The 27,703-nt window shown below is 48.7% G+C and overlaps 1 protein-coding gene across 1 annotated transcript; it reads left to right on the top strand.

Moving 5' to 3' along the window:
* The first annotated feature begins 251 nt into the window (after positions 1-251).
* Positions 252-27,617, top strand: LOC125750268 (misshapen-like kinase 1). The gene is given in 37 exon segments (XM_049027771.1): positions 252-1,551; positions 7,291-7,356; positions 7,462-7,648; positions 8,038-8,111; positions 8,113-8,148; positions 8,708-8,798; positions 9,284-9,414; positions 9,587-9,641; positions 10,306-10,384; positions 10,494-10,669; positions 11,078-11,147; positions 11,644-11,854; positions 12,393-12,500; positions 12,982-13,068; positions 14,368-14,529; positions 14,531-14,548; positions 14,877-14,986; positions 14,988-15,039; positions 15,293-15,433; positions 15,435-15,560; positions 16,410-16,489; positions 16,585-16,688; positions 18,030-18,124; positions 18,337-18,360; positions 18,766-18,920; positions 19,011-19,122; positions 19,215-19,322; positions 19,771-19,882; positions 20,239-20,333; positions 20,335-20,395; positions 20,548-20,691; positions 20,975-21,109; positions 21,232-21,332; positions 21,459-21,608; positions 22,201-22,360; positions 23,324-23,463; positions 23,749-27,617. Coding segments are annotated over 37 exon segments (3,897 nt in total). The 5' UTR covers positions 252-1,494; the 3' UTR covers positions 23,833-27,617.
* Positions 27,618-27,703: the final 86 nt, after the last annotated feature.

Below are 27,703 nucleotides of genomic sequence, written 5' to 3'. Positions count from 1 at the left end.
CAAAATGTAAAACCAGTTATATGAACTTATAAACTTATTGCAACTTATTGTGCAAGATGCCAATACAAAATATGCACGGAATTGCTTCTTACATGGCAGATCATAATAGTATGTCCCGATTGCATAACGTAGGTTAAGGAGGTATAATGTACTTATTTGACGTTATTTAGCTCGTGCGACGAGGACATAGAAGAGCGCCTGTGCAAATACCTGCAACGGTTCATTTGTCCCTGATGTATTACCGTAGTCCAACCCGATCCAGGAAGACGTGATAGGAAAAGAGTGGAGAGAGAGAGAGAAGGAGAGAGAGAGGGGCGAAAAGAGAAATGTGCTGAAGGGAAGGCAGTGCATGCCTTCCTGCGGACGATAAACGTCATTACTGGGCAGCATAGGGACGGACTGTGCCGAGAACATGTCGGTAAAACAAATGTATTAAGTCAGTCTTGTCTATTAAACCAGGATCAAGGGTTTAGGTGTCGTCGCTCGTTTCTTTTCTTTTCTTTTTTTTTTACATTTTCTCCATTTTTATTTCTTGCCCGATAGTGCATTAGTGAAATATACAGGGACGGCAATGTTCTGCTGTTCGCCGTTCCGCGGGATCTAGTGCATAAAGCCGTGTGTTTTTTGCACGGTAACCAAACATAAACGGCAAAGTTTGCTGCCGGGTACATTAAACATAATGTAATGTGATTTGCAGGGAAACCTTGTACAATTTTTGTGTACTTTGGCTCTGGGGCGGTTCAGTTTTTTTTGCGCTTAATCGTCAGATGCTTTCATTGCATCTCTTTTTGCATGACTTTTTTTTAGGATTAAAATCAAAGCGAAAGAGTAAAGCTGGTGAATTTTTCTCCTAATAAGTTTGGGGGTAGTGGGGGTCCCTTTTTGGAGGAGGGTTTTCACACCGGCACGGGCACCGTTTCCTTGCCGGCTAGTCGACGTCTTAAACCCCGCAAATAAGACACACGAACCACTAGAAATGCGTGGAAATTAATAAGCATATATATGAAGACGTGTGAAATCTTATCCGGGCATTGTCATTGTTGAGCCACCGTTTCTGTTTTTTATATATATTTTTTTCTACTGAATGTGTATTTTTTTTTTCCTGGTCCGATGGGTGTGAACCGGTTGGTGTGAGACATACGCAGTGTGTATGAGATGAGCGCCGCATGGCGATCGCCGCTTCGTCCGTCTCTCACTTGCGTTACTTTTGGTTGCGATGGTTTTGATTTAGGTTTCAAATCATCTAACCTGATCGAAGACGCCCCTGAAAACACGCCGGCCCCCATTTAAGTGGGATCTTCTTATCCATCCTGTATTTGCGTCTTGTTTTTCCCCGACTTGCGTAGATAGGTGCTGCTATCAATTTGTAACATTGCTTTAATTTAATTGTAAATATTACGGATTTTCGGGCCTGTTGTGCTGCCGGAGTCGGTCCGTTTCAGTATAATCTCTTTTTTACGTGGCTGGGTTGGGAATAAACTTTGGGCAAGAAAAATGTCCGAAAACCCTCCTACGAGAAGCCTGGATGAGATCGACCTGTCGGCGCTGAGGGTAAGAGACTCCTATTCCCTCTGCAGGAACGTACGTGTGGCCTCCCACCAACCATAATAGTATGTGAATCAATATTGGATTCTGAGAACTAGGATTCTTGACTAGTTTGTTAGTAAGTCTGCGCAACAGTTAACTTGGCTTTCTCCCACATTTTAACCAACCCGATATATGGCAGATGCAAACGGGTTAATCAGAATGAACCCTCATTAAACCGACCCTGATCATAGGCTATATATCTGACGTGATCTAAGCTGATTATTTTAATTATTAAACCGTAATTCGAGATGGATATCTGTATATTGTTGCAGACTCCCCCAAACGTCATCTATATTGTAGTTTAGTCTCGATATGGGAACCACGCCTCCCGTATTAAGTTTTTTTTGTCTCTTACATTCAAATCCTACTGTGTACAGTCAGCATACAGTGTGTAGTTCATTTGTAGCGAGTTCCCATTAACATCTGACTTGACTGCAGGCTAACAGACTAAATTGCAAGCTGTAAAGTTTATTTCTGCAGAAGCTGGTTCACCTGTGTGATAACGTTTCGTTATTCCGCTGGCTCCTCTGGTCATTGTGTGGCCTTGTCGTTGAATAAGTCGAATACATTTCGAGAGGTGTGGTTACGAAACATGGATAAGGATAATTATTTCTAATTAATCCTCGTCATGATATTGTGTGTTGCAATCTGATGGTTTCGATGACACACGTTAGTAACTGTGTGACAAATGTTATATAATTTATTTCAGCTGGTCATGTTAACAATAAATAAGACAAGTATGGTGATGTTTATCATTTTAAGTTAAAGTAAATGAATTTCAGATTATTTCACTTAATGTTGTCAGTAAATGTATGAAATGTTTTCATCTGGAAATGTTTAAGTTTTATACTTTAAAATGTTTAAGTGTTATAATTGATGTCAGGTCTCACACCTCCAGGACTGGGCGGCCGAATTCCTGCCCTTAGCTCTCTGTGTGCGTGTGTGTGTGTGTGTGTGGGGGGGGGGGGTGGTATTTAACACACTGTGGGGATCCACTTTTTGGCCTGCTGGGGCATTTTGAGGTTTTTACTACAATATAAATCTCAATTTTATTAAAAACTGTGATTGCAATCAAAGCATTAACATGCCCAAAGTCTTGTATTTCGTTGATTACTTATGGTTAAGGTCGTCATATTGGGATTAGGGTTTTCTCCCCATAGAAATGAATGGAGAGTCCCCACAAAGATGATACATGGTGTGTGCGTGTCTGTGCGTGTCTGTGCGTGTCTGTGCGTGTCTGTGCGTGTGTGCAGTGCATGTCCTCCCCATGTTTACACTGGTTTTCTCCCGCAGTCCACAAACATCCAGTTGGGTGTCTGTCTCTCTAAATGGCCCACAGTATGTTCCCTGTGGTGGACTGGCATCTTCTCCAAGGCTTATCCCAGCCTAGTGCCCTGTGACGTCTGGGATATGCTCCAGGCTCACTGAAGTAGTGAGGGATGGATGGATGGATGGGTGGATGGGTGGATGGAAGGATGGATAATACACCACAGAACTAATTATTTTTTTGTTTTTTTTTCCGGGGCCAGACCTTCATTTCTCCTCCTGCTGCTTCCTTTGAATTTTCAGTGAAAATGAGAACAGCAGTTGAACGCCAGCTCCAATTAGTCAGGGGCGCAGACACTGGAGCTGGCGATTACTCAGACGTGGTAGGTGGCTTTAGCGAGGATGTTCCTGGAGCATCTTTGAAGGCCCTGGAGGCTCTGTGCTGCCAGTCAGGCCCTGCGTGTGGGGGTTACCTTCGCCTCGGAGCCCTGACTCCTGTCAGCTGTCAGCAGAGCTGAAACAGTGAGATGCTTATTTCCTGTTAATTAACCTCGATATCGATATCGGACCTCTGGCTTTGCCGTCACACGACTCAACCGCAGGTTTACGGACATCTCAAACGGCACGGAATGCCTTAAAGGGCGTGTTTTAGTTGACGTGAAACGTAGAGCTCATTTCCGTATGAGGTTTTATTGACTTTTTCGCTTTTCAATTTTTTTTTCTGTGATAAGGCACAAAGGTGATACCGAGATGAGACGCCGTCCCGTATGGCTCTGTGGGATCGGACACACTGTCTGCTGACTCCAGTCCCCTAATCTGCAGAGCAGTGCCACTCATTTGGCCCTTGAGCGAGGCCCTGACCTTCACCGGGGGCTGGCCAACTTGTTTCCTGCTACCAAAACAAAATATAAAAGTGTGTATCGTGCTGAACATGGAAAGCGGCGGATACATTTAGTGGGAAATCGTACATTCTCAGACAAGTCTTCTCTGCTGTTTTTCACCCCAGTAAAAATTTTGGTCTTTCTCTGAGTTTACGTCACTCAATCCAGCTTTTTCACGAAGCGGCCAGTTTGCTGTCAGAAGTCCATGTGTTTCCCACGTTAGCGGACAGGACGCCATTTCCTGTACTGTGGGGTTTTTTGACTCTTGCGTCACCATAGCTAGAAGCAAGGGTCACTCTCCGGGGTGACGGCCGACCAAACAGCATAGCATGACGGGAGTTTCACAACGAAGATCAACGCATGTCGTCATTTCCTGCCTCTGAGGTTTCGGTCAGTGCTTCAAGGGAAATTTAAAGCATTTTCGGTTAACAATGGCCACCTTATTGAGTGCATGGGGGCGGATTAACACCTGTGGGGGCCCTAGGCCGAGATGGGGGGGGGGGGGGTTGTGATGCGACTGAAAACTTTCCCTGGGTTGCTGACAGTAAAATAGCCTTTGCATTAAGGGCAATTTTATAGCGGAATTCTGTTACCAAAATGTCATGCATTGCGCAGTATAATTTGACAGCTGGGGTACAGCAGCAGAGAACTGATGGCGTTCCAAGCAAAGCTAGTCAGTTCTTTTCAAACTGTGGGCAGATCGTGTTGTAATTCAGTTACGTTACCATAGGGCTTCCCTCTGGCTGCCTGTGACCGTGAGCTGTGTGGAAACAGGATGGTGTATTTTGTCCTTTACCCTAAGTTGCCTCTTGGCCTGAGAGGGCTGGTCCTGCAAGCCCACCAAGTGAATTTGAGCTGTGATGTAACCCCCCCCCCGCCCAATTTGTGGTTGAAAATGGTCTTTGTCTGTCCACTGTTATTCAGTCCCAGTGTATGTGGGGGCAGTGAGTTCTGAGGCCATAATTATTAATTAGGCAATCCTTTATTTTGTGGGTAGAAAACTGGTGTGGGGGGGGGGGGGTAGGGCGATGTCTTTGAATTGAGGCATGAATTACTTTGGAAATCAACTCCTACACTCACAAGACTGGGGAATAGTGGATGTGAAGCAGCTCTGTGGTGGGGACATTAGCATGAACTTTGTGAGGCTCCCCTATGCAAATGACGTCAGAAATGGAAACAGATCTTACCGCAAAATATGCGCAATTGTTAAAGAATCCCAGGGACACGGTTTGGGCACTTTTACCTGGTTAAACTGGGTCACTATGGAGGCGAAGGTGGGGTGATGCAGTAACATTATGTAGACAAAATTTCCAATACTAGGACCGATAAATTAGATCAAAGAGTGCATAATTAGTTATTTCCATTATAATTTAGTATTTGTACTCAACGCATACTCATACTGTCGCACACTCACTCGTACTGTCGCACAGTCACTCGTACTGTCGCACAGTCACTCGTACTGTCGCACACTCACTCGTACTGTCGCACAGTCACTCGTACTGTCGCACACTCACTCGTACTGTCGCACACTCACTCGTACCTGTCGCACACTCACTCGTACTGTCGCACACTCACTCGTACTGTCGCACACTCACTCGTACTGTCGCACCCTCACTCGTACTGTCGCACCCTCGTTAGTCTGGTATGAGTATCTCTGATTTTTGAAAGGGTCACACCCCTTTGAGGTTCTGATGTTTTTTGTATGATTTTAAGCGGCTGAGAGAACAAGTTAAATGTTGTCAAACAAGATTTACAAGGAAGTCGACACACACACACACACACACACACACACACACACGTGCTTTTCCCAGCTAACCTCCCTCCCCCCCCCATCCAAAATAGTGTTAAAGCTGAAGACTTTTCCCTTGGGGAAACCTGCATAACAGACTGAAATGTCCTCGTCTTTCCTGAACCAAACAGCGGCAGGAGAGGAAAACAGAGCCGTGTGGCATTGTGGGATTGTGCCGTGATGCAGTGAATGCAGTTGATGCAGTGTGTCAGACCTGCCCTGGCTTGTGATTTTTGTTTAGTTTTTTTTTGATATCTCGAAAGGCCAGTGACACACGCAGAGAGTACAGCGCATCAAAGGTGGTGTCTGGATTAGCTGGATATGCCTTTGTGCCTATGATCGGAAGGTTTGTGGTTTGAATCCCTTCATCACCAGAGTAGCCACGTCACAGCTGGGCCCTTAGCTACCCCAAAGTGCTTCAGGGAGGCCCTATAACTGCCTGATCCTGGGCTTAGACCCCAGCCTGCACTTTCGGTTATATACATCTCAAAGAAGAGCAGGATGGGGTGAGCAAATACTAAAGAATTCCGGTGTACCTGTGCTAAAGTGTGAAGCCTACATTCTCTAAACTGCTTCCTGTCCAGACAGGAAGTGTTCGAGGTTGTGTAGTCTGCGTTTGGTCTGGCTTGGTGTTCGCTTCTTCCTGACCCCGTTGGGGTTTGGGGCGCTTTAGGTCGGCGATGCCATCGCTCTGCTCGGAGCTCCGCTGCTCTTTGTACCTTCATCATAGGTTCTGTCCCTCCATCTCGAGGGGGGGGGTGTACCGCTGGATGCATGGCTTCCTACCTCCTTCCTCTGCTTGCTCTTTACCGTTCCTTTTCCTTACCACCTCCCCCCATTGTGAATGATGAACATGACTATTTACGTTTTTATATTGCCGTCCAGGTAATATAATCTTTGCCCCCAACACTTACCCTTTTTTCTGTCATCCACTTGCTCCCCATCTGATTGGTGTGGTTTGTGTGTGTGTGTGTGTGTGTGTGTGTGTGTGTGTGTTGGGGGGGGGGGTGGCTTTTTTTTTTTGTAAGGACAACGCAGAACATCGATTATGCAAGAACCTGTGAAAGCTAAGCACCTACCTCAGCCACCCACAGAGAGAGAGAGAGAGAGACTGGGACTGTGGGAGTGTGTGTGCCTGTTCCATGGCTGACAGAGGAGTAGGGGGGAGGGGGTGGGCGATTGTAGGAGCCAGGGAGCATATCAGCGTCGTCCCCCAAGTATCCATTAATGATGCCTGGCCAGTTGTATTCTGACAGTCACAGTGGAACGGTGGTCGTTCCATAACACCCCCCCCTCCCATTTTTCCCACAACAAGATGTGATTAAAGCAGACAGAGATGGTGCGGCTAAGCCACCCTCCCCATCGTAATCGGGCTTATTTTAGGAGGTGGATTTATGAAAGCTCTCTGCAGACATCTCTCCCTTCACCTAATGTGTCGGAGGAATGGAGGCGCGGAGCCTCTGCGCTGATGATAATGGAGCCGTCCTGCATCCAAGCAGCTCTTTGTGTTATAAATAAACCACAGCTTCCATCAAAGGGACACAAAATTGCGGCTTATTTCCTGAACAGGGAGTCTTATAAATGGGGGTTTTTGCCCCCCCCCCCCCCTTATTTATTGGTCATGTCATATTAGCATAACGTGATGTTTCTTAGCGTGATGCATGGTACTGTTGGATATTTTAGCATTATTTAAGTGATCTGGCTCATCACGGGCATATTTAAACTGTCCTCTGTCCCTGATGTGCCCCCCCCCCCCATGTCTTATAGGATCCTGCAGGGATCTTCGAGCTGGTGGAAGTTGTGGGTAACGGCACGTATGGACAGGTGTACAAGGTGAGGGTCCCACGCTGTCGCGTCTACGTTCTCGGGGTGGCCCTTCGTGCTATTGGCCGCCTGGCGTTTCTCTCTAAAAGCCGATTGGTGATTTTGTTTTCTTAGGGACGTCACGTGAAAACCGGCCAGCTGGCCGCCATCAAGGTGATGGACGTGACTGAAGAGGAGGAGGAGGAGATCAAGGCGGAGATCAACATGCTGAAGAAGTACAGTCACCACCGCAACATCGCCACCTACTACGGGGCCTTCGTCAAGAAGAGTCCCCCAGGCCATGATGACCAGCTCTGGGTTTGTGCCGCCCGCCCGTGTGGGACGCCCCCTCTGTCTCCAACTTTTCCTCCTCGTCCCGAATATTGTTATTTCGTACTCCGTTATTTAGCGGAAGCCTTTATCTTCCTCTCGCCGTCTCAGTACGGACGTCCGTGGGAGGCTGCCGCTTGTCGCACTGACCTCGGTACACTTTTAGTCAGGCAAATGTTGACGGAACAATTGCAGTGCTGAGCTCTGTAATCGCAAAAAAGAACCCTAAATCTTTTACTAAAGATCATAGACATGGTCTCCTTAAACTACTTCAGATACCCGTGTGGAGGTCGATCCGAGCTTTGGTTTCGCCTCTCACCCCGTTCTCTCTCTCTCTCTCCTGCCCTGTGGCTGTTACTCCTCTCGCCCTCCCTGCCTCAGCTGGTGATGAGTTCTGCGGGGCCGGCTCAGTCACGGACCTGGTGAAGAACACCAAGGGGAACTCTCTGAAGGAGGGACTGGATCGCCTACATCTGCAGGGAGATCCTCAGGGTGACTGTCCATGTTGCTTTGAGTCACTTGGGCCCTGTTTCAGGCTCTGCTAAAGAAGGGGCCTGTTGAAATGTGTGGGACGTGTTGCTGGTCATGGCAGGACTAGAATGAAATTCTATAATGTCTGACGTATGATCAGTTCTCTCTGCTTGAAGCAGTTTCCGCCCTGCTGACCCCCCTTTAACCTGACAAATCACTAGAGTCATTGTCAGCTTGGCTTCAACGGTTTCAGGCAACTGTAGTGCTGAGAGAGGGGGCGTGTGCCTGTGATCGGAAGGTCGCTGGTTCAAATCCCGGAGTTGCCAGGGTGATTTCACCATTGGGCACTTAACCCCCGATCGCTGCAGGGGCTGTCAGACGCCGCGTCCGGTTGTTCGTCACCGTGGATGAACGCGGTTGCCAATAAAGAAAACCGTAATTGTTAATGGTCTGAACATCAGTATGAGTTGGTTGACTGAGTCATCAGTCGGAACCAATAAAGTAAGTGATTTACAGCAGCCGATATGTGGAAAAACCCACCCGCCGCCGGAACTAGAACCCTTACTTCTGCTATTTGCAGGGGCTGTCCCACCTCCACGCCCACAAGGTCATCCACAGGGACATTAAGGGCCAGAATGTGCTGCTGACGGAGAACGCGGAGGTTAAGTTAGGTGAGCACTAACCTGTGTGGCTTTTCCTGCTGACCCCCTTTGAATATTCATACGTAGTCGGGCAAATTAAACGTTTCAGAAAGTATGAAATCAGTGTCGAACTGGTTTTAGAGTCGCCATATCTGTCGGTATTTAATCGGCATAAAACATGATGTTCGGGGTGATATAAGATGGAGAAGGGGATGAACCCTTATGACAAGCAAGGTCATATACAGGGGTGGAGCCACAGGAGGCACTGGCCCCAGCTGAAAGCTGATTGGCTACCAGAGTGCTCCCTCCCCTGTCACACGCCCATTCAAAATATATCATTGGCTAATGGTAAGGTTGTCCCATCTGTATGAATTATGGCCCTTTTTATGACCCCCACCTTGAAAACGACATATATATATATCTTAGAATCGCCCCTATTGATAATGCTCGGGGTTGATTGACTGGCTGCCAGTTCGAGATGTTTCTGTGATGCTCACTGTCTCCTGCCCTCCCAGTGGACTTTGGGGTGAGCGCTCAGCTGGACAGGACTGTGGGCCGCAGGAACACCTTCATCGGCACCCCCTACTGGATGGCCCCGGAAGTCATCGCCTGTGATGAGAACCCTGACTCCACCTATGACTTCAGGGTGGGTGTTATATATATATATATATATATATATATATGTGTGTGTGTGTGTGTTTGTGTTTCCCCCGCCTCTAACCTGCACCCTCTCCTCTCCTTGCCTGTGTTCTCCTCCTGACCTCCTCCTCCATGATCCTTTTACCTTCTGATCTTTCTGTGACTCCTTTGTTCTGCAGAGCGACATCTGGTCTTTGGGGATCACAGCCCTGGAGATGGCAGAGGGAGCTCCACGTGAGTACGAACACTCCTCTTTTTCACACAGAGGAAGACGGAACTGAAGAAAACTTCTTCTGAGAAGAATTAATGGAATGAGATTTCGTGTCCTTTGGCCATTCTATGGTGGGCTAGGTCGGGCCGATTAAACTCGCGTTGTTTTAGCAACAATACAACAATAAATGCATCTGTGAAGTGGGTATGACCGCAGTATGCATTGTCATGACTGCAGAGCTAAGAGGTGCCAGGGTGTGGGGGGGCGGTTGCCTTGGTGACCTCGAGTGCCAGGGGCTGGCAGGTGGCACGTTGTGTAAATGTCAGCTGTAATGAGCGAACCTGTAACTCTTTAACGTGGCATGAGCCATTCAGCCGGGTTTGGAAGGTGAATAGCATGCTGGTCCCTCTCTCCTTTCGTGAACCTTTGTGGAGATGCCATTCTCGAAGGTGCCATCTATATATATCCCTGCTCATTGGTCATTAAGAAAGCTTTCTAGAGGGTTGATAAGTAGGAGAACGTACAGACATCCAAACTGTGTAGGTCCATAAATTCCCTGTAAAAATATTGAGTTTGTTTAGGGAGCGATACCGCCCACATTCAGCCAGAGCCCACATGACCACCTGTGGCGTGTCGTCATGCGTTTCTGTGCAAACCAGGCCTTGTCGCGCTGCTGTTCCCCCTCAGCGCTCTGTGACATGCACCCAATGAGGGCCCTCTTCCTCATCCCCCGGAATCCGCCTCCCAAACTCAAGTCCAAAAAATGGTGAGGGTCTGCAGTTCCGCCCCCGCCGCTTCGCCCACCTCTGGGCATCTGATTTGGGACTGGGGTCCCGCGGTCTCATCATGCCCCCCCATCGCCCGGCTTCTCCCAGGTCAAAGAAGTTTATCGACTTCATGGAGGGCTGCTTAGTGAAGTCATACCCCAACCGGCCGTCCACTGAGCAGCTGCTGAAGCACTCCTTCATCCGCGACCAGCCCACCGAGCGGCAGGTGCGCATCCAGCTGAAGGACCACATCGACCGGACCCGCAAGAAGCGGGGCGAAAGGGGTGAGTGTGCTGGGAGTGGGCGGCCAGCGTCAATGACCGTGGCCATGGCCATGGAAGCTGTATCACCTATAGAGCCAATTTGGAGAATGGATTTGTACTGGATTTCGTGAGTGCCAGACATGGTCGGGTTACCATGTTTTAAAAGTGGGTGGGCTTGTGTTCCAGTAGAGAAACACTGCATCCTGGGTAATGGTGTCTGCGTCTGCCTGTGTCTATGATTGCCTCTATCTGTAATCGTCTATGACTGTCTGATTTCATCTGTTTGTTTGGATTCTCTGTCATTCATTGAGGATCAGGGGGAGGGTCTGTATATATATATATGTGTGTGTGTGTGTGTGTGTGTGTGTGTGTGTGTGTGTGTGTGTTTGTGCGCGCTCATAAGCTCTCTCTCCTTGTTCCTGGCCCCAGAGGAGACAGAGTATGAATACAGCGGCAGTGAGGATGAGGAGGAAAACCATGGAGATGAGAGGGAGTCCAGGTAGCCAATCGCTCGCCGATCTCAGCTGGGCCGGCCCCCCCCGTCATGTGACCCCTTCAACCACATGGCTGCACGTACTGGTGCACAACATGGCAGCTGAAATATGCCTGTTTTGGCGGCAGTAACCGTCCTCTTGTGTTGGCAATGGAGCGCTTTTCAAAAGTGTTTTGTAAACGTGTGTCTGGCATGCATGAGGCAATGTTGCCATAGAAACAGCATCGAACCTGGTGCCAGCCTCCGTAACCTGTGCGTACGAGTTCATCTTAGTCCTCCGAAAGGATTATTCAGCATCTTCACTTATACAAATGTAAACAAGACCTGAAGGGGATGCGCTGGTCAGCTTTAGCTGAGCTGTTATTCAAATTTAATATTAATGATGATGATGATGATGATTGGAAATGGCTATTTTGCGGTGTCACTGAGCGATTAGCCGGCGGAGTTTTCGGCACTCTTCGTCCCCACGGACGCGGGACGTCACATTCTCTTCCCTCCCCAGCTCCATCCTGAACGTCCCCGGCGAGTCGACCCTGAGGCGGGACTTCCTGCGGCTGCAGCAGGAGAACAAGGAGCGCTCGGAGGCGCTGAAGCGGCAGCAGGCCCAGCTGGCCGCCCAGCGCCGCGACCCGGAGGAGCACAAGCGGCAGCTGCTGCACGACCGGCAGAAACGCATCGAGGAGCAGAAGGAGCAGCGCCGCCGCCTGGAGGAGGTGAGTACTGCAGCAACTTGCCGGGCATCCATAAGAAGGCAGGCCGCCTGGCCTGGTTACAGGCTTCTCATTGGTTGCTGTCTTGGAGCCTGTTGGATTTAAGCCAATCCGTGAATGGCAGTGCATGATAATCCCGCCCACTGTTGGTTTTGAAGTGTCGTTCCTCCCATCCCTGTTGGATGATATGGCTGTTAGTAAAGCAAAGGGATTTATTCGTATCGCCCTCCCTTGGCGGGGATTTGATGACAGCGCTGTAATAGATGCTCACCTCTTCACTGTTTACTCCCTGCTTGAATGGAGTTAAATGCAGCCGCTGTTCACATTGTCTTCAGATGCCCTGATGGTGACGGGTGCTTTTATTTCACCGTGAATCACTGAGCTGCTGCCAGGTTCTGATGCTTCTTCGGCCTGAGCTACACATCGTATTATTTCTGTGATTCAACAGATGCGTACCTCCCTCCCTCTCCCTCTCCTTTCTTTTCATTCTTCCCCCCTCCCCTTCTCGCCCCCCCACGCACATTTCTCTTGTGCGCTTCAGCAACAGAGAAAGGAGCGTGACATGGTCAGGCAGCAGGAGAAGGGCGCCCCCCGCAGGCTGGAGGACCTGAGGCGGGATGAGGACAGGAGGATGGCTGAGAGGGAGCAGGTATCTCGGGGCCCCCCCTTGGAGTTCTGTCCCGCCTGGGGGGGGCATGTGTGGGCCCCAGCCAGCAGGATCGAGCCGCTCCCATCCTACCCAGAGCCTTGGTTTCTGTGTGCGGGACTTGTCCTTGCGGCAGTTGCCATGGCAACAATTTAACAGCAGAGCCTGGATTTGTGAAGATGTCGTCTTTGAACATTTTTTTTCCCTCCTCCCCTGTGGGTTTTTAGCCAGTTTTGCCTTAATGCCATGATATTGATATAACACAATGTCACAGTTACACAGCACTTACCTTTTTTGCAGTATAAAAATCTCAAAGACGTGCATCCCTCTGCAGTCGGATTGTTGACAGCATATTAATGTTGTGCAAACGAAGTGGACCTATTTTCGGTGTGTGGCGTTACTGCGAGGGCTGTGTTAGGTTTCACAGCTGGCTCTCCTTGCCGCTCTCGTGCCTGACCCCCCCCTGCCCCCCCCTCTCCTTTAGGAGTTCATCAGGCATAAGCTGGAGGAGGAGCAGAGGCAGCTGGAAGTGCTGCAGCAGCAGCTTCTACAGGAACAGGCTCTGCTCATGGTGAGGAGGCACCAGCTCTTCCTAACTGCCCCCCCCAGCCCCCCCCCCCCCCCCCCCCAGCCCCCTTCACGTTCGGCCAAACTGGACGCCACCTTCGTCGTCGCCAACTCCGAAACCCGACCCATCTGCACTCTCAGTGGGGAATTTCTCCCGAAATGAGATTCGACTCCACGTTGGCTTTCGCTGCGAGCTGCATCGAATAAGACTTGTTTTGTTTTGCTTTTTTTGCGAGTTATAAATAACTAAATAGCGATTTTCATGCCCGCTTCCCTGGCAGATCTGTCACGCTCTGTACTTGACGATTTCGTATGATCCAGGCGAGCATTTGGCCGTCGCCGATGCTGATTACATTCCAGTGGACTTTAGGGGAAACGGGGTCACACTGCCCAGGTGGACGTGCTTCAGCTTAAATACCAAGGAGACGGCAGCAGACCGACACCCTCGGGAGGGTATTGGTATTGAGTTCAAAAGACATCACTGCAAGGTGACAGAATAGTCTCCCAGTGATGTCAGCAGTGGTGAACAGAAGGTCCTGATTACCTGGATCCTTCCAGAATAATGTGAGAGAGCTTGACATCATCTCCGTTGATTGTTCTTTAAATATTCAGTGTGGTTCAGTTCAATTGATCGGTTGCTTAGGATCATCTAAAACTCTGAAGTAAGATTTAGCAAATCGGAAGAGGATTGTGGGAGGTTATGATGGCCTTTAACGTTATTAAACATTATAAATATTATTAAAAATAGAATTTTCACCATGTAGCCTTTACTGGTCCGATCCTCATAATAAAATTTTGAGTATCAAAATCTGACTATCTGCGGATACCAATCCGATAAAGGAGGAGAAAAATATCAACTGCTAGGCATTTCAATTAACATGGCAACCTGCATTTAGTGTTGTAGCAGGACTGTTTGACTATGCTTTATTTATTTATTTATATATATATATATATATATATATTAGTCTGTCTCTAATTTAAAGCCAATGTTAAATAGAGAATCTATGAAATTTAGAGAACCAGAAGGGATCTGAGAAGACCCTGATGCTTGTGGGGAGGACTGATCACCCCCAGATGTTCTGTTTTACAGAGTCTCATCTTGTGGTTCCCCACTGTTCCTTGCGGTTCCTCACAGTTCTTCGAGGTGCTTCTCGGTTCCTTACGGATCTTTGCGGCTCCTCGTGGTTCTTCGAGATTCCTTATGGTTTCTTGTGATCTCTTGTGGTTCCACCGTGGTTCCTCATGGGTCTTTGCGGTTCCCCATGGTACTGCGTTGACACCATGGCCCCTCCATCGTCCGCAGGAGTACAAACGCAAGCAGCTGGAGGAGCAGCGGCAGTCGGAGCGGCTGCAGAGGCAGCTGAAGCAGGAGCACGCGTACCTGGTGTCGCTGCAGCAACAGCAGCAGCAGGACAGAAAGGTCCAGCTCTACCATTATAGCAAGAACCTGGAGCCCAACAACAAGCCCCGCTTGGGCCCGAGAGGTACTGTGTCAGGCCGGTCCTGCTTCACTCTGCTCTGCTATTGCGATCACCTCTGGAAGATGTTTGTCCTCATCCTAATTACAGGAGCACAGTGTGGTCCAGTTACTGGTCCAGATAGTTTGGCTGCTTGTGTTCTCCCATTGTTGTTGATATTGATATTATTAGTTGTAATGTAGTATTGTTCTTAGTAGTAATGTTATTGTTTGTTATTATTTTCAATAATATATTAGTACTACTACAGATAAACCAAATGAAACGACATGTTGGTTAAATACCTCTGGTGTTGTCTGTTTGACCCCCCCCCCCCCCCACACATCCTGCCCCCCAGGTGGAGGAGCGCAGTAAGATGAACAGGCAGGGCTCCCCCAAGATCTGCAGCACCGTGTCTGACACAGCCATCCAGTCACGGTCTGACTCCATCAGCCAGCCAGGGGTGGCCGGCCAGACCCCCCCCCATGCAGAGGCCTGTGGAGCTGCAGGGCCAGGGGAAGGTGTGTGGTGGGTGGGGGGCGATGTTGGGCTGCTAGGGGGCATTTCTCTTTGATAGGAGGTTGATCCGGACCCTGGGGGTTTCTCGTTAACTCTTTCTCTCGTTCTGTCTTCCCCCCTCCCCCCTCCTCTCCTCCTCCTACCCACATTGCCCCCCACCTTCTCCCTGCCCCTCTGCCCTCCTTTCAAACCCGCATCTAACCCCCCCCATGATGATTTCCCCTTCCCTCACGCCTTTACTCCGCGCCCCCCCAGGCTCAGATGGCCCACCTTGTTCCCCTGAAGCCCTACGGGGCCCCTGTCCCACGCTCCCAGTCCCTGTGTGACCAGCCCACTAAGAACATGTCTGCCTTCCCCACCCAGGACCCCACCCCCTCCCCCAGCCCCCGCTCTGCCCCCCCCAAGGGAGCTCGTGCGGCAGAACTCTGACCCCACGTCTGAGAGCCCCGCCCCCTACCCCCGGGCCGTGAGAGATGACCGGGGGCCCTGGATCTGCATGCAGGAGCTGGAGCAGCCTCCCCAGGTGCGATGGGGGGGGGGGGGTAATAGTAATAGTAAACAAAAGGCTGAGTAACAGTAATAATATATCAGAGTAACAGTAATAATATATCAGAGTAACAGTAATAATATATCAGAGTAACAGTAATAATATATCGGTTTGTTTCAATTACATTGACTTGCCATTTGTAATGTAACTCCGGCATTTTTACATTTACATTTTTATCAGTATTTTACTTATTGTGGGTCTGCTTGTCCTTTGTTTATTTTTTTTAAAGCTGATAGGAATTTAGTATGAATGAATGTTACACATTCTTTTCTTACACATGAATACTTTTTAGCGGCTGTATAAAGATTATATGAGTTTACAGCGGAGTAGTCACCCCCATATCCGCAGGTGGTACGTTCCAGGACCTACTGCGGATAATAGCGATGCTGATAGCGAACCCAGTATATAACTTTGGTGTATTTACACATGAAATTTCATAAATTGCGCACAGCAAGACAATACCAACATTGAATACAGTAATAATAAGGTACGTTGTACATTATCGTACAGAACTGTACAGAGAAAAATGTCACCTAGCGAGGGATGGAGTGATGAGTCTTGCTTCTCATGTCTCTGGAAGGACAAAGGGAAAATAAGAACAAGATTGTTACACATTTTATAACTTTTTATTTGCACCGTGGTGAACTGCTGATATGGATGAACTACTGTGGTATTCATTTCATAAATTGTCTTTCTACATATTTCAGCATCAAACTTTGGCCAGTCCCTCAATCCTACGCCTTGTTGTGTCTGAGCCAATCGTATGTGAGCACATAATGAGGGCAAGGTCACATGAGCCTGATCTCATATCCCATCATGCCACAGGTGCCCCAGAGGACCACCTCCATTGCTGCGGCTCTGAATGCCAATCTGCTGTCTGGCATGAGGCACCCAGTAAGGGCCAGGTGGGTCACATGACAAGAAAAGGGGGTGTGTTCCCCTTGAGCCCCGCCTCCCTCCTGATTTAAAGTGCCCTCACCCAGAATTTCCATCCTGCTAGTAACCCGGACCTGAGCCGCAATGACCGCTGGGAAAGGGGTGATAGTATGAGTGTCATGTCCAACCTACCTCAGACTGGCTCTCTGGAGAGACACCGTATCCCGGGTAACCGTGAGTGTGAGTGTGTGTGTGTGTGTCTACCCACGCATGCTTCTGTACACTAGTGATCAAGTGAGTGGCACTTTGTGCAGTGTAATGCGTGTATATATACAGTCAGTCATCTACTTTATGACACTCACCCACATTAACGCAAACGACAGGCCACTCCAGACAGTGAATTGTCTGTGACACATTATATAAAGAGACACGTGGTCGAGAGAATCAGTTACTGTTCAAGTAAGAATGGGCAAGATGCTGTCTTTTAATTATTAGAAATGCGGCGTGACTTGCGGCAGGCATGGTGGGTGCAGCGTTGCAGGAACAGCCGCCGCCCTGCGATTATCACACACTGCAGTGTCTAGAGTTTACAGGAAATGGTGCAGCAAACAAAAATAAGGTCCAGTGAAGGGCAGGTCTGTGGCCGGGAAGTTATCAGGGAAGTTATCAGGGAAGTTATCAGGGAAGTTATCAGGGAAGTTATCAGGGAAGTTATCAGGGAAGTTGGCATCAGGGAAGCCGCAGATGCAGAATAAGTTTCAGTGCAGCAGTGGTGTGCAAACACACATGCAACAGCTGGTCAACAAACAGGGGTCCTACCCGGCACTGCGTGGAGGTCTCTAATGAAGAAGCCATTGAGTTCATGTGTGGTTATTAAAGATAGTTTAGCTTCAGCAGAGAAATCCAAATGGCACGTATGTGCTGTAGGGCTGTAATATACAGGCGGCTTATGGCCTTAAGTAATTTCGAATTAATGCAGAAAATCACCAAGATAGAGTTTGTAGAAGTGTTACTACAAAAAGGCGATGGAACGCCTTTACGCCTGGAAATAACGTATACTTTCTTTCAATTTTATTTAATATTTCTTATTTAGCACGTAGCACTGGTGTATTTTTTGTCTTGTGTGTTTTTTTTTTTTTTTTTTGCTATAAAGTGTCTTAAGTTGTACGGGAAGGTAAATTTGACTTACACAAGGGTTTGTGGGAGAGATGTCAGTCAAGAATTGCTTATAGTACTATATTTTGTGTGTGCGAGTGTGTATTTCATTGTGGCAACCCCACAAGTTGACATAACCGGTTGTTTTGATGATGTGGGGACCATCATGCCAGAAACCTTGGTTACTTGTGGCTAAAATTAGGGCTGGGTTAGGGTTAGGATTAGGGTTAGGGTTGTCAATGTTGAGATTAATGAGAAATAAATTATACGGTGCCCACAAAGATATGAGTACAGATCTGTGTGTGTGTGTGTGTGTGTGTGTGTGTGTGTGTGTGTGTGTGTGTGTGTGTGTGTGTGTGTGTGTTTTATGTGTTTCCATAATAGTAAATAACAGGAATAACTGTGTCCCCCCAGCCTCTGCAAAAATGGACTCGTCCCCCATCCTGCCGCAAGATGGGCACCACAAGCCCGGCGAATCCCGGACCTCATCTCGACCCGGTCGACCCGCGGTCAGCCTGCTCCCTCGCCCCCCCTTGCTGATCGCGTGCCCTTCATGCTTATTCTCACAGTCCCAGCCGCCAGCTCTGCAAACAGGCCTCCCCCCTTCAGACGCGTCGGTCCCCCACTGTCTCCGCTCTCTGTTCATCTTCACCTTCTGTGCACTTTCACGCTGTGCTCTTCCTTAATGCCTTATATTCTTTCTCCTTCCTTCCTGCGGCAGAGTTACAAGAGAGCTATAGGAGAGGTGAGTGCCGGTGCCCCTGTGTGACTCACGCAGGCGTGGTCGCCGAGCATTAATCACGTCATGGGAATTCACTGTTTTTCTTGGCCATTTATACTCTCTTTTTGTATTGATGAATTTACTTTCAATGTTTCCTCTGTATGAAGAATTGTTTTCATGGGAGTATCAGTGGTGTGTACACTGAGTGTTAGTTTTGGCTTCTGTAGGTGTTTGTTTTAGATTTCTGTGCTCACTACCCCACCTGTCTGTCTGTCCTCCAGTCTGTACCTGTCGGTCTGTGCCTGCCTGTATGTCCTCGGTCTGCCCATACGTCTGTCTTTCTGTGCCTGTCTCTTCATTCCTGTCATTCACCACTCCACCCATCTTTCTTTCTCTCTCTCTCTCTCTCTCTCTCTCTCCCACGTACAGGATCGCACCCCATACGCCAAGGAACGTCCGGAGGAGGCTCCCCGGCCCCCAGCCAAGGCCATGGACTACTCCTCCTCCTCAGACAGCAGCGAGAGCAGCGAGGAAAGCGAGAGTGGGGAGGCGCCAGAGGAGGAGAAGGAGAGCCCCTCGGACCGGTGAGAGAGGGAGGAGGCCAGACGGCAGGGCAGTGCTGAGGGTTTGGGGGGTTTACATGCTACCCGTCTTACCCCCTTCCCCTCCTGCAGCATTCGGGACCCCGACTCTGACTCTGTGAACACCATGGTGGTTCACGACGTCGATGGAGAAGAGGAGGGGCAGGCTGGGGGCTATGGGGACCAGACCATGCCAGCCCAGAGAGTGAGCCCCCCTCTCCTACCCCAGAGTGGGCTGGCCCAAGGGTTCATGCTTACAGAAAAATTTATCCTGATCTTGTTTGTCCCGCTTCATAGACCCCAGAGAAGCGGAACCACAACGGCTATACCAACCTGCCGGACGTGGTGCAGCCATCGCAGTCCCCGACTGAGCCACAGCCCCCGGGGAGGGAAACCGCTTTCGATGTGAGCCCACCCCCCCCCGGGGTATTGTGCCTGTGTGTCAGGCCAGCTACAGACACTGCTACTGCTACTGCTCTCTCTTTCTCTCTCTCTCTCTGTCTCTCTCTCTCTCTCTGTCTCTCCATCTCTCTCTCTTTCTCTCTGTCTCTCTTTCTCTCTCTCTCCGTCTCTCTCTTTCTCTCTCTCTCTCTCTCTCTCACACAACACAGTGCAGTGCCACCTCCTCCTTCCTAAAAAGTACCATTTTCATTTCTCTGATATTTCTTGGGTGCGGTGGGGGATCATGCATCCTTTTAAAATGGGAGGCGGCCAGTAGTTCCCAGAGACGGCGTCGGTGTCTGTCTGCTCCCAGACGGAGCCTGGTGTTCAGTCCCAGAAGTCGTGACTGGCACAGGCGGGCAGACATGGCACCAGCGTTCACACTTGTTTTTTTTTGTTTCCGCTGTGTCAGTATCAGGCCCGCGGTTTGGTGAAGGCCTCCGCCAAGTCCTCTTTCACCACCTTTGTGGACCTGGGGATGTACCAGCCACAGGAGGGCGCCGGCGAGCCCATCTCCATGTCGGGTGAGTCGGTGTCGTGCGACGCCGTCCACAGAGAGGCCAGATGACGTCAGCCGAGCCAGGGCCCTGGGGGCCACGTGCCCACGGAACTCGGGGAGCGGGGGGGGGGGGGGGGGGGGGTGGGGCAATAATGGTTTGTGTTTGTTTTCCGTGGGACAGTGAGGCTTTGTCTCTGGCTGCGTCTCATTGTCCCTCGCCGCCCCCCCAGTCATTGTCTATTCACAGCCGTGACTCTCGGTTATTTTGCTGACATGTATGATGACGCTGTCAGACATGACAGGCTGGCGGATGAGGTGACGGGTAACTTACCCGGCCGTAACTGCAGAGGCCTAACCGCTGGTAACGGGTGATTCCCTCAGGCTTCGGCACCAGGTTCGAGCAGCTGAAGCTGGAGACACGCAAGGGCTCCGTGGTGAACGTCAACCCAGCCAACACCCGCCCCCACAGCGACACCCCCCGAGATCCGCAAGTACAAGAAGAGGTTCAACTCCGAGATCCTGTGTGCTGCCCTCTGGGGTAAGGGGGGGTGCGGGGTGGTTACCAGGGGAGACAGAGGCGTTTTAGGAGCTAGGACACACGTATTGAGTAAATAAAACATGAACATGTACCTTTCTGGCAGTTAGCATGTCTGTGTTTAAGTGTGTGTGTGCGTGTGTGTGTCTCTGCAGGTGTCAACCTCCTGGTGGGCACAGAGAACGGCCTGAAGCTGCTAGACCGCAGTGGTCAGGGGAAGGTCTACCCCCTCATCAATTCCCGTCGCTTCCAGCAGATGGATGTTCTGGAGGGCCTCAACCTGCTCATCACCATCTCAGGTGACATGTCCCATGCCTTAACATGCCTGTCCCTCTGTCATTGTCTGTCCCTGCCCCTTAACACAGTGTTTCTCAAGCCGGTCCTCAGGGACCCCCAGACGGTCCACGTTTTTGCTCTTTCCCAACTCCCTGGAGGTCCCCCCAAGGACCGGTTTGAGAAACACTGCCTTAACACGCCCGCTTCTGTCCCTGTCCCTGTCCCTTAACACGCCTGAGTCTCCATCAGTGTCTCAGATCTTGTCGCTGCCTTTTAACACGCCCACATCCCGGTTCTCCCTCACAGGTAAGAAGAACAAGGTCCGCGTGTACTATCTCTCCTGGCTGAGGAACAAGATCCTCCATAATGACCCGGAGGTGGAGAAGAAGCAGGGGTGGACCACAGTGGGCGAGATGGAGGGATGCGTGCACTACAAAGTGGGTGAGTGTGTGGTGGGCCCAGGTGGGCCCATTGCAAGGACACCACACTGTGTTTGTAGTAGTATGTTTACTTTACGTCCTGCTGAGTTCTGGCCCTCATTCCCCTGCATCTTCTGCTTGCAGTGAAATATGAGAGGATTAAGTTCCTGGTCATCGCCCTGAAGAACGCTGTGGAGGTGTACGCTTGGGCTCCCAAGCCCTACCACAAGTTCATGGCCTTCAAGGTGGGGAGGATCTTGACTGAGGCTCACTGGGGGTTCTACTTCCATGTCTCTTACCCTGATCCTCCATCCTTTCAATGACCTGCCCCCCCCAGCCCTCGTCCTGACAGTGTCTTCCTCTTTTCCCAGTCCTTCTCTGACCTGCCACACAAACCCCAGCTAGTTGACCTGACAGTGGAGGAAGGTCAAAGGTTGAAGGTCATCTACGGCTCCAGTGCTGGCTTCCATGCTATCGACGTTGACTCTGGAACCAACTATGACATATATATCCCTGTGCATGTGAGTTTGATCCCAGGGTCAAACTCAGCAGGTCAAAGGGCATCAAGTTATATGGTGAAGAAACATCACAGCATGACGGTTCATAGTTGTTCACACAGGAGATGCTTAGGGGTTCTTTGCGCGTTAACATGTCCTCCCACCTGACGGTGTCACCATGACACACATTGTGTAAGCAGATACCTCCAAAGCTGTAGGTTGGTTTGATGTGTTTAATTCCTCCCCCAGAGATGGTATGTTCTCTCAACACTTTGAGGCATTGTCTTCTCTAAACTGGCCTCAGTGTGTGTAAGTGTATCCCCTGCACTGGACTGACTTCCCATCCAGGGCGTCCAACACCTTTATGCCCTGCGTTGGTTCCAGACTACCTGGAACTCTGTACTGTAAGAAAAGATGGATGGTTCAAATCTGTCAGTGACTAGTTGTATTACTTTACTAAGGGATTTGTTTTTTGGGACTGTGTCCCTGCTAAGCTCTGGGCGATGTGCAGAAAGAGCCCCCCCACACACACACATCCACAGGATGGTAGACCCTCTGTTACCTAGCAACCCCTCAGATCCCACGGGTCCTGACCCTGAGTGCCTGTATCCCGCAGATCCAAAGCCTGGTGATGCCACATGCCATCGTCTTCCTGTCTGGCTCGGATGGCATGGAGATGCTGCTGTGTTACGAGGACGAGGGAGTCTATGTGAACACCTACGGGCGCATCGTGAAGGATGTGGTGCTGCAGTGGGGCGAGATGCCCACCTCAGTGGGTGAGGGAGCCCGGTTCAGTGCTCTGGGGGGCCTGCAGGGGGCGCCCCACCAGCAAATCGGACACACTGCTACTTCTCTATGGATGCAGTTTTGTGTGCCCTGAGCAAACTGCATGTGACTGAAATCGAACACATAGATCTTGGGCCATGAGGCAGATTTCTGATAAAACTCATTTTGAGAAACAGAGAAATTGTAGGCCCTACACATCACTGTTTGTTTACATTTTATCACTGTACAGTTACTTCCTTTATCTTTTTGTTTTTCGATGCTTTATTTATTTAAACTATTTTCCTCTTACTTGTAAATATTTACATTGAAAGGTTTTCTCTTATCTGCTTTTTGTCTGGGCCGTAGCCCCCTCAGTTTCCCACGAATCTTTGGCAAATTCTGTGGAATAGGGCAGAATGCTCACTGGGAATTGTGGGAAAGTTGCCAAACATAATTTTGCATCCTCAGACCAGGAAATTGATTATGGAAATGAAAATGTCGTTGTTTACGGAAACAGGGGTGTAACTTCATGTGAACAGAATGTTAACCGAATGAATAGTGAGTTGATGTCATTTTCAAGAAATTCTCCCTAAAAGATGTGGACATCCAGTAATTCACTAACAAGGTTACATAAATCTCCAGTAAATTCTCTGCTTGTATTTACTGTTAAAATTTCAGAAGCGTGGATGAAGCTTCCTCAACCATGTAGGAAGGAGACAGAGAAGCTAAAAGAGATTTTATAGTTCACAGGCAGAAAATCTACCAAGCCTCTCTATACTGGTTCAGTTTAGGGCTTAAGCTGCATGCTGACCTTCTAAACATAACAGAAAAGTAGAGATACGTTCCTGCAGTCGGTCCCCAGCCTCGCAGAGTCTGTCACCAGTCCTGAGGTCCATCAGCTGCCCTGGGGCGAGTCTTGGACCTGCTCCCATGTGTGCATCACCAGACCGTATCGCGCTTCTCTCTTCCTGCAGCATACATCTGCTCCAATCAGATCATGGGCTGGGGAGAGAAGGCCATCGAGATCCGCTCCGTGGACACGGGTCACCTGGACGGGGTCTTCATGCATAAGAGAGCCCAGAGGTTGAAGTTCCTGTGCGAGAGGAATGACAAGGTGAGGCAGCGTCATGTAGAGACACGGGGGGGGGGGGATGCCAAAGGGCTCACGTGGAGCAGAACCTCACACACGCTGGCATTCGGGGCATATACAGGGGTGGGGCCGCCCGAGCTCTAACCCCAGCTGAAAGCTGATTGGCCGCCTGAATACGCCCCCCCCCTGTCACTCACTGATTCAAAATATATCAGTGGCTAAGGGTAACGTTGACCCCTCTGTATGAATTATGCCCCCACGATGCCCCTGGCTGACATGGCTCTGCATGGTGTCCCCCTCCCGTCCCAGGTTTTCTTCGCCTCCGTACGAGGGGGGGGCAGCAGCCAGGTATACTTCATGACACTGAACAGGAACTGCATCATGAACTGGTGACGCGGCCGCTGAGAAGCACCTGCACGTCCGTCCGTCTGTCCATCCAGCCACCTACACATCCGTCTGTCCTGCGCAGCTGCGGGGAGAGGCATTGACACAGCATTCTTCTCCTGCTCCCTGCTCCCATCCTGATCGCTGCTCGTTGTCCTGTCCTCACGGCCACGGGTGGTAAAGCCTCTGTCGCCTTGGCGACAAAGGGAGGCTCCCCGTTAACGACGACTTCTGTACCCTGAAATTTGTGTCCCTCCTAATTTAATTCTTTAACTGGCAGCTCCAGCACTGAGAGTGACCGGCCTGTTTTCCCTGTGTTCAATCCTTCTAGATCCTTCTTCATCCGCTAATGGTCTGAAATTTGATATCTGGAGCGTTTTTAATAACCCCTCCAAAGATTCCCTCCACTCTCGTCAACGATAGTCACCGTGTGTCACAGTTTCTTGAAAATGTCGGAACACGTCCGGTTTTCATTGGCCGACGGGCTGGCTTCTTCTCATACGGCCGTTTGGGGTGAAATGTGCAGCAAGGGCGCCCCCTGCTGTTGCTCACTGTCATAACTTTAAATATCACACCGGTTGCCACGAACACCATCATTACGTCACCGAGACCCTTTGCTTCTTTTGTATGGCCATGAACATTTGCACACTAAATAAGCAAAAACAATCATTATTGTTAGACTGCACTGCAGCTGAAGGAATGAAGCCCTTGGACACGTGTTGCTGACAGTGTCTGTGTGTATTTTTACCTTCGCGACTGTCTGTCTCATGGGGCTTGAGCATTCAGACGCCGCAGAAAACTCCCACCATTCTTTCTTTGGTGGACGAGTGAAATCTCTGTTCTGTCCACAAGTTCTGAGGTGTCGTTCTCACATTGTGGGGAATATCATGGGAACGTTGTGGGAATGTTGTTTGAATTTGGCAGATCCTAGGGGATGAGCTCACTCTAACAGCCCGGAATACACTTTGGTCTGTATATATGTAAACTAAATTCTTTATAGACTGTACTGAAGTTTAGTCATCTGTCCAAAAATAACTGACGTGACGGTATAGTGGTAGGTCGTCTTCATGCAGATTTCTGCCCCTCATCTGAAGTGTTGAGCCCCCGTCCTTCCATCCGATGTCTTGGTTAAAGTCCCTCACATCAGCTTTGAAGGAATGAGGCCACGTCATTTTCTCAGGTTAGAATTTATCACAGAAAGGATGTCGACCACAGCCCGTGGCCTTGTCAGAGACCAATATTTAGGGTTAGGGAAGATTTGTGGATTCATAGTATAGCAATTGAATGAGGTGTCCCTGCATTTTAGTGTTTGAACAGCACAATGTAGATGGGGTGGGGGGGCGAGGGGGCTGGGGTGACATTTGAATGTCTAGGTGAAATACTTGTCCAAACCCGATAACGGTAACGTTTCAGTTTGCGTCCATGGAGACGTCTGTGGCGACCGCTTTGTGTCGAGGCAAATACCGCCCATTCCCTGACGTCATTCACACCGATCTTGTTGGTCTGCAGCCTGCATCACCAATTAGATAGATATTGATTTGTACACTTTGGGACGAAAGCTTGATAAATGTTAATCTGAATAGTGGCCTGGGTGAGTACATTGGTGCCTTGTAGAAATTATTGTTTGTTTTTAAGCAGTATAACCTGTTTAAAATACATGTAGATGCTTGTCTGTCTTCATGCGTTTTGCACTTGTCCAATGAGAATAAATCGGATCTAGCGGTGGTACGCTTTGGGGGCCCAGGTACTGCACCGGGCTGAAACGTGCGAAACCGAACAAAGTGCCTTGAAGGAGACTGGGGGGCGGAGGGTGGTACTTCTGATATTAAAATTGACCTCCCCCCCCCCAGATAGGAGAGTAGCCGGAAGTCGTACCCCAGCAGCGGGTGAATTGACTGGTAGGGTGGGGAATTCTAAACTTCCCTATGGGCTCAGATCTGACCAGTTCTGGAACTAAAAGCCACAGTTTTAAATAAGACCATCAGTACATCAACATGCTTGTTTTATTGCTAGTTCATGTTGATTTTGATTTAATACAATGTGTGTGGACAGATTTTTTTTTTTTCGGTAGTGGGTGCTATTGCATTTTTCAGCATTGAGGTGTCATTTGGCTTTATCATTTAAACCATTTTTAAAAAAGTACTACATTTTTTGCACTTTGTATGTGGACCCAATGAAGAGTGAAATGTATATTAAGAAATAAGGTACCTTACAAAGGATGCAGGAAAGAAGTGATTAGGAAGAGTGTGCCAACATTTGATATATTTTTACTATTGAAACATTCTATTAATCTATTATACATAATATATATTGAATTATTTTATGGAGAATATTGATCGTAGGTATGTGTAAATTATATCAGAGGGGGAGTGTGTTTTGTTTGGCTTTAGTGGACGAAGTTTCTGTTCAGGGCGAAATGGAAATTTGCAGTAGTGAGGGTGTCCATTCGGACTGCAAAACGACCCACAGAAAAAAGTATGGCTTTGGTTCGTTATGCTTCTGTGCTGGGGGCCGGGGGGTCATAGGGAGTTTGGAAGGGGCGGGTGGGGGGGTATCAAACCACAGTTGCTTTCCGGGGATGATGGTATGATGCTGTACCGCAGCAGAGAGAATCTGTGTGTGACATTTGCACTGAATCGGATGATGGTTACGGGTTCCTTCCCCCAGGCCTGACCACACCCCCCCACACATACCGTCACCATGCAAGTGCTGAACTGAAATGTTGCCCTTGCAACACAGCACAAAATCGCAACACTGGTCCAAAACACAACCCACATCTACTGTTTACACATGTAGTTTAGGGTCCCACAAACGGTCAGTGTGCACATTTTATCTTAATGTCATTTCTCTGTTGCTCAGCTGTGAGATAGGCTGGTGTTAGATGTGTACATTTCCCCATTGCTGTTGGTTTATTACACGTTAAACGGATGCGTTTAGTTTACTGATGACCAGGGTCCAGGTACCTTATCTCAGCTGACGCTAATTCCATATTTTGATTTTTTAGTAATATATACAGATGTTAATTGTACAATTTTGTTTAGTTTTCCATAAATATATAAGTCTGACAGAATTTAGACTGTGCTGTTTATAAAAGTTGATGTTAATGTTCTCTAACAAAACTGCTGTTTAAAACACGTCTGACAAACTGTGTTAATTCAATTGCTAAGCTTGATCTAAATACAATCTGTGAATGGATTTGTTTATTTCTACTTTTTATTGATCTGTTGTGAATGCTTGACGGTGATGTTTTATTTTGTGACAGGTGGAAAAACCTTTCAGATAAGTTTTATTTTATTTTCGTTTTGTTTTTTTAAACAGCAGTCTCCAAACGACTGTGAGTTTCCAGGTCTCAAGACTGTGCTGAAAAAGATTTGAGTTTAAATTTCTTTATGCAAAAACTAATGTAAAACGAAATAAAAACACTGGTATCCGTTGACCGTGGTAGTGATCGTCATGATTAACGCGAGCCAGTTTTTGTAGTAGTACAGAAGCAATCTGTGACATTAGGATATATTAATATTTCACCTGTTGTAACTGAATTGTAAAAATGTGTTAAATATCTTTAAAAGGTGATATTAAAATAAATGTTATACATACACTCAATAGTTTTCACAGCAATTTAAATGTATTGTTTTCACTGATGGTTTGTTGTATTCTCACCCCAGACTATGAAGACTTTGTATATTACAGCTGTTTACAAAATTCAGTTTCCATGTTATTTACTTACCATTGACCGCAAATTACTGAGGATGACAGTTGAGTCTCTGCAATAAAAACAGCTCTTACACTGTAAAGAGGCCTCTTGCCGTCACTGCGACCGACACTGGAAGTTCCCAGGTTTAACGGGAGACGTTTTCTTTGAAGAGGTTTTGTAAAACTT

The sequence above is a fragment of the Brienomyrus brachyistius genome, chromosome 10 (genome assembly GCF_023856365.1).
Source record: "Brienomyrus brachyistius isolate T26 chromosome 10, BBRACH_0.4, whole genome shotgun sequence".
NCBI classification, from domain to species: domain Eukaryota; kingdom Metazoa; phylum Chordata; class Actinopteri; order Osteoglossiformes; family Mormyridae; genus Brienomyrus; species Brienomyrus brachyistius.
This window is presented reverse-complemented; position numbering and strand designations above follow the sequence as displayed.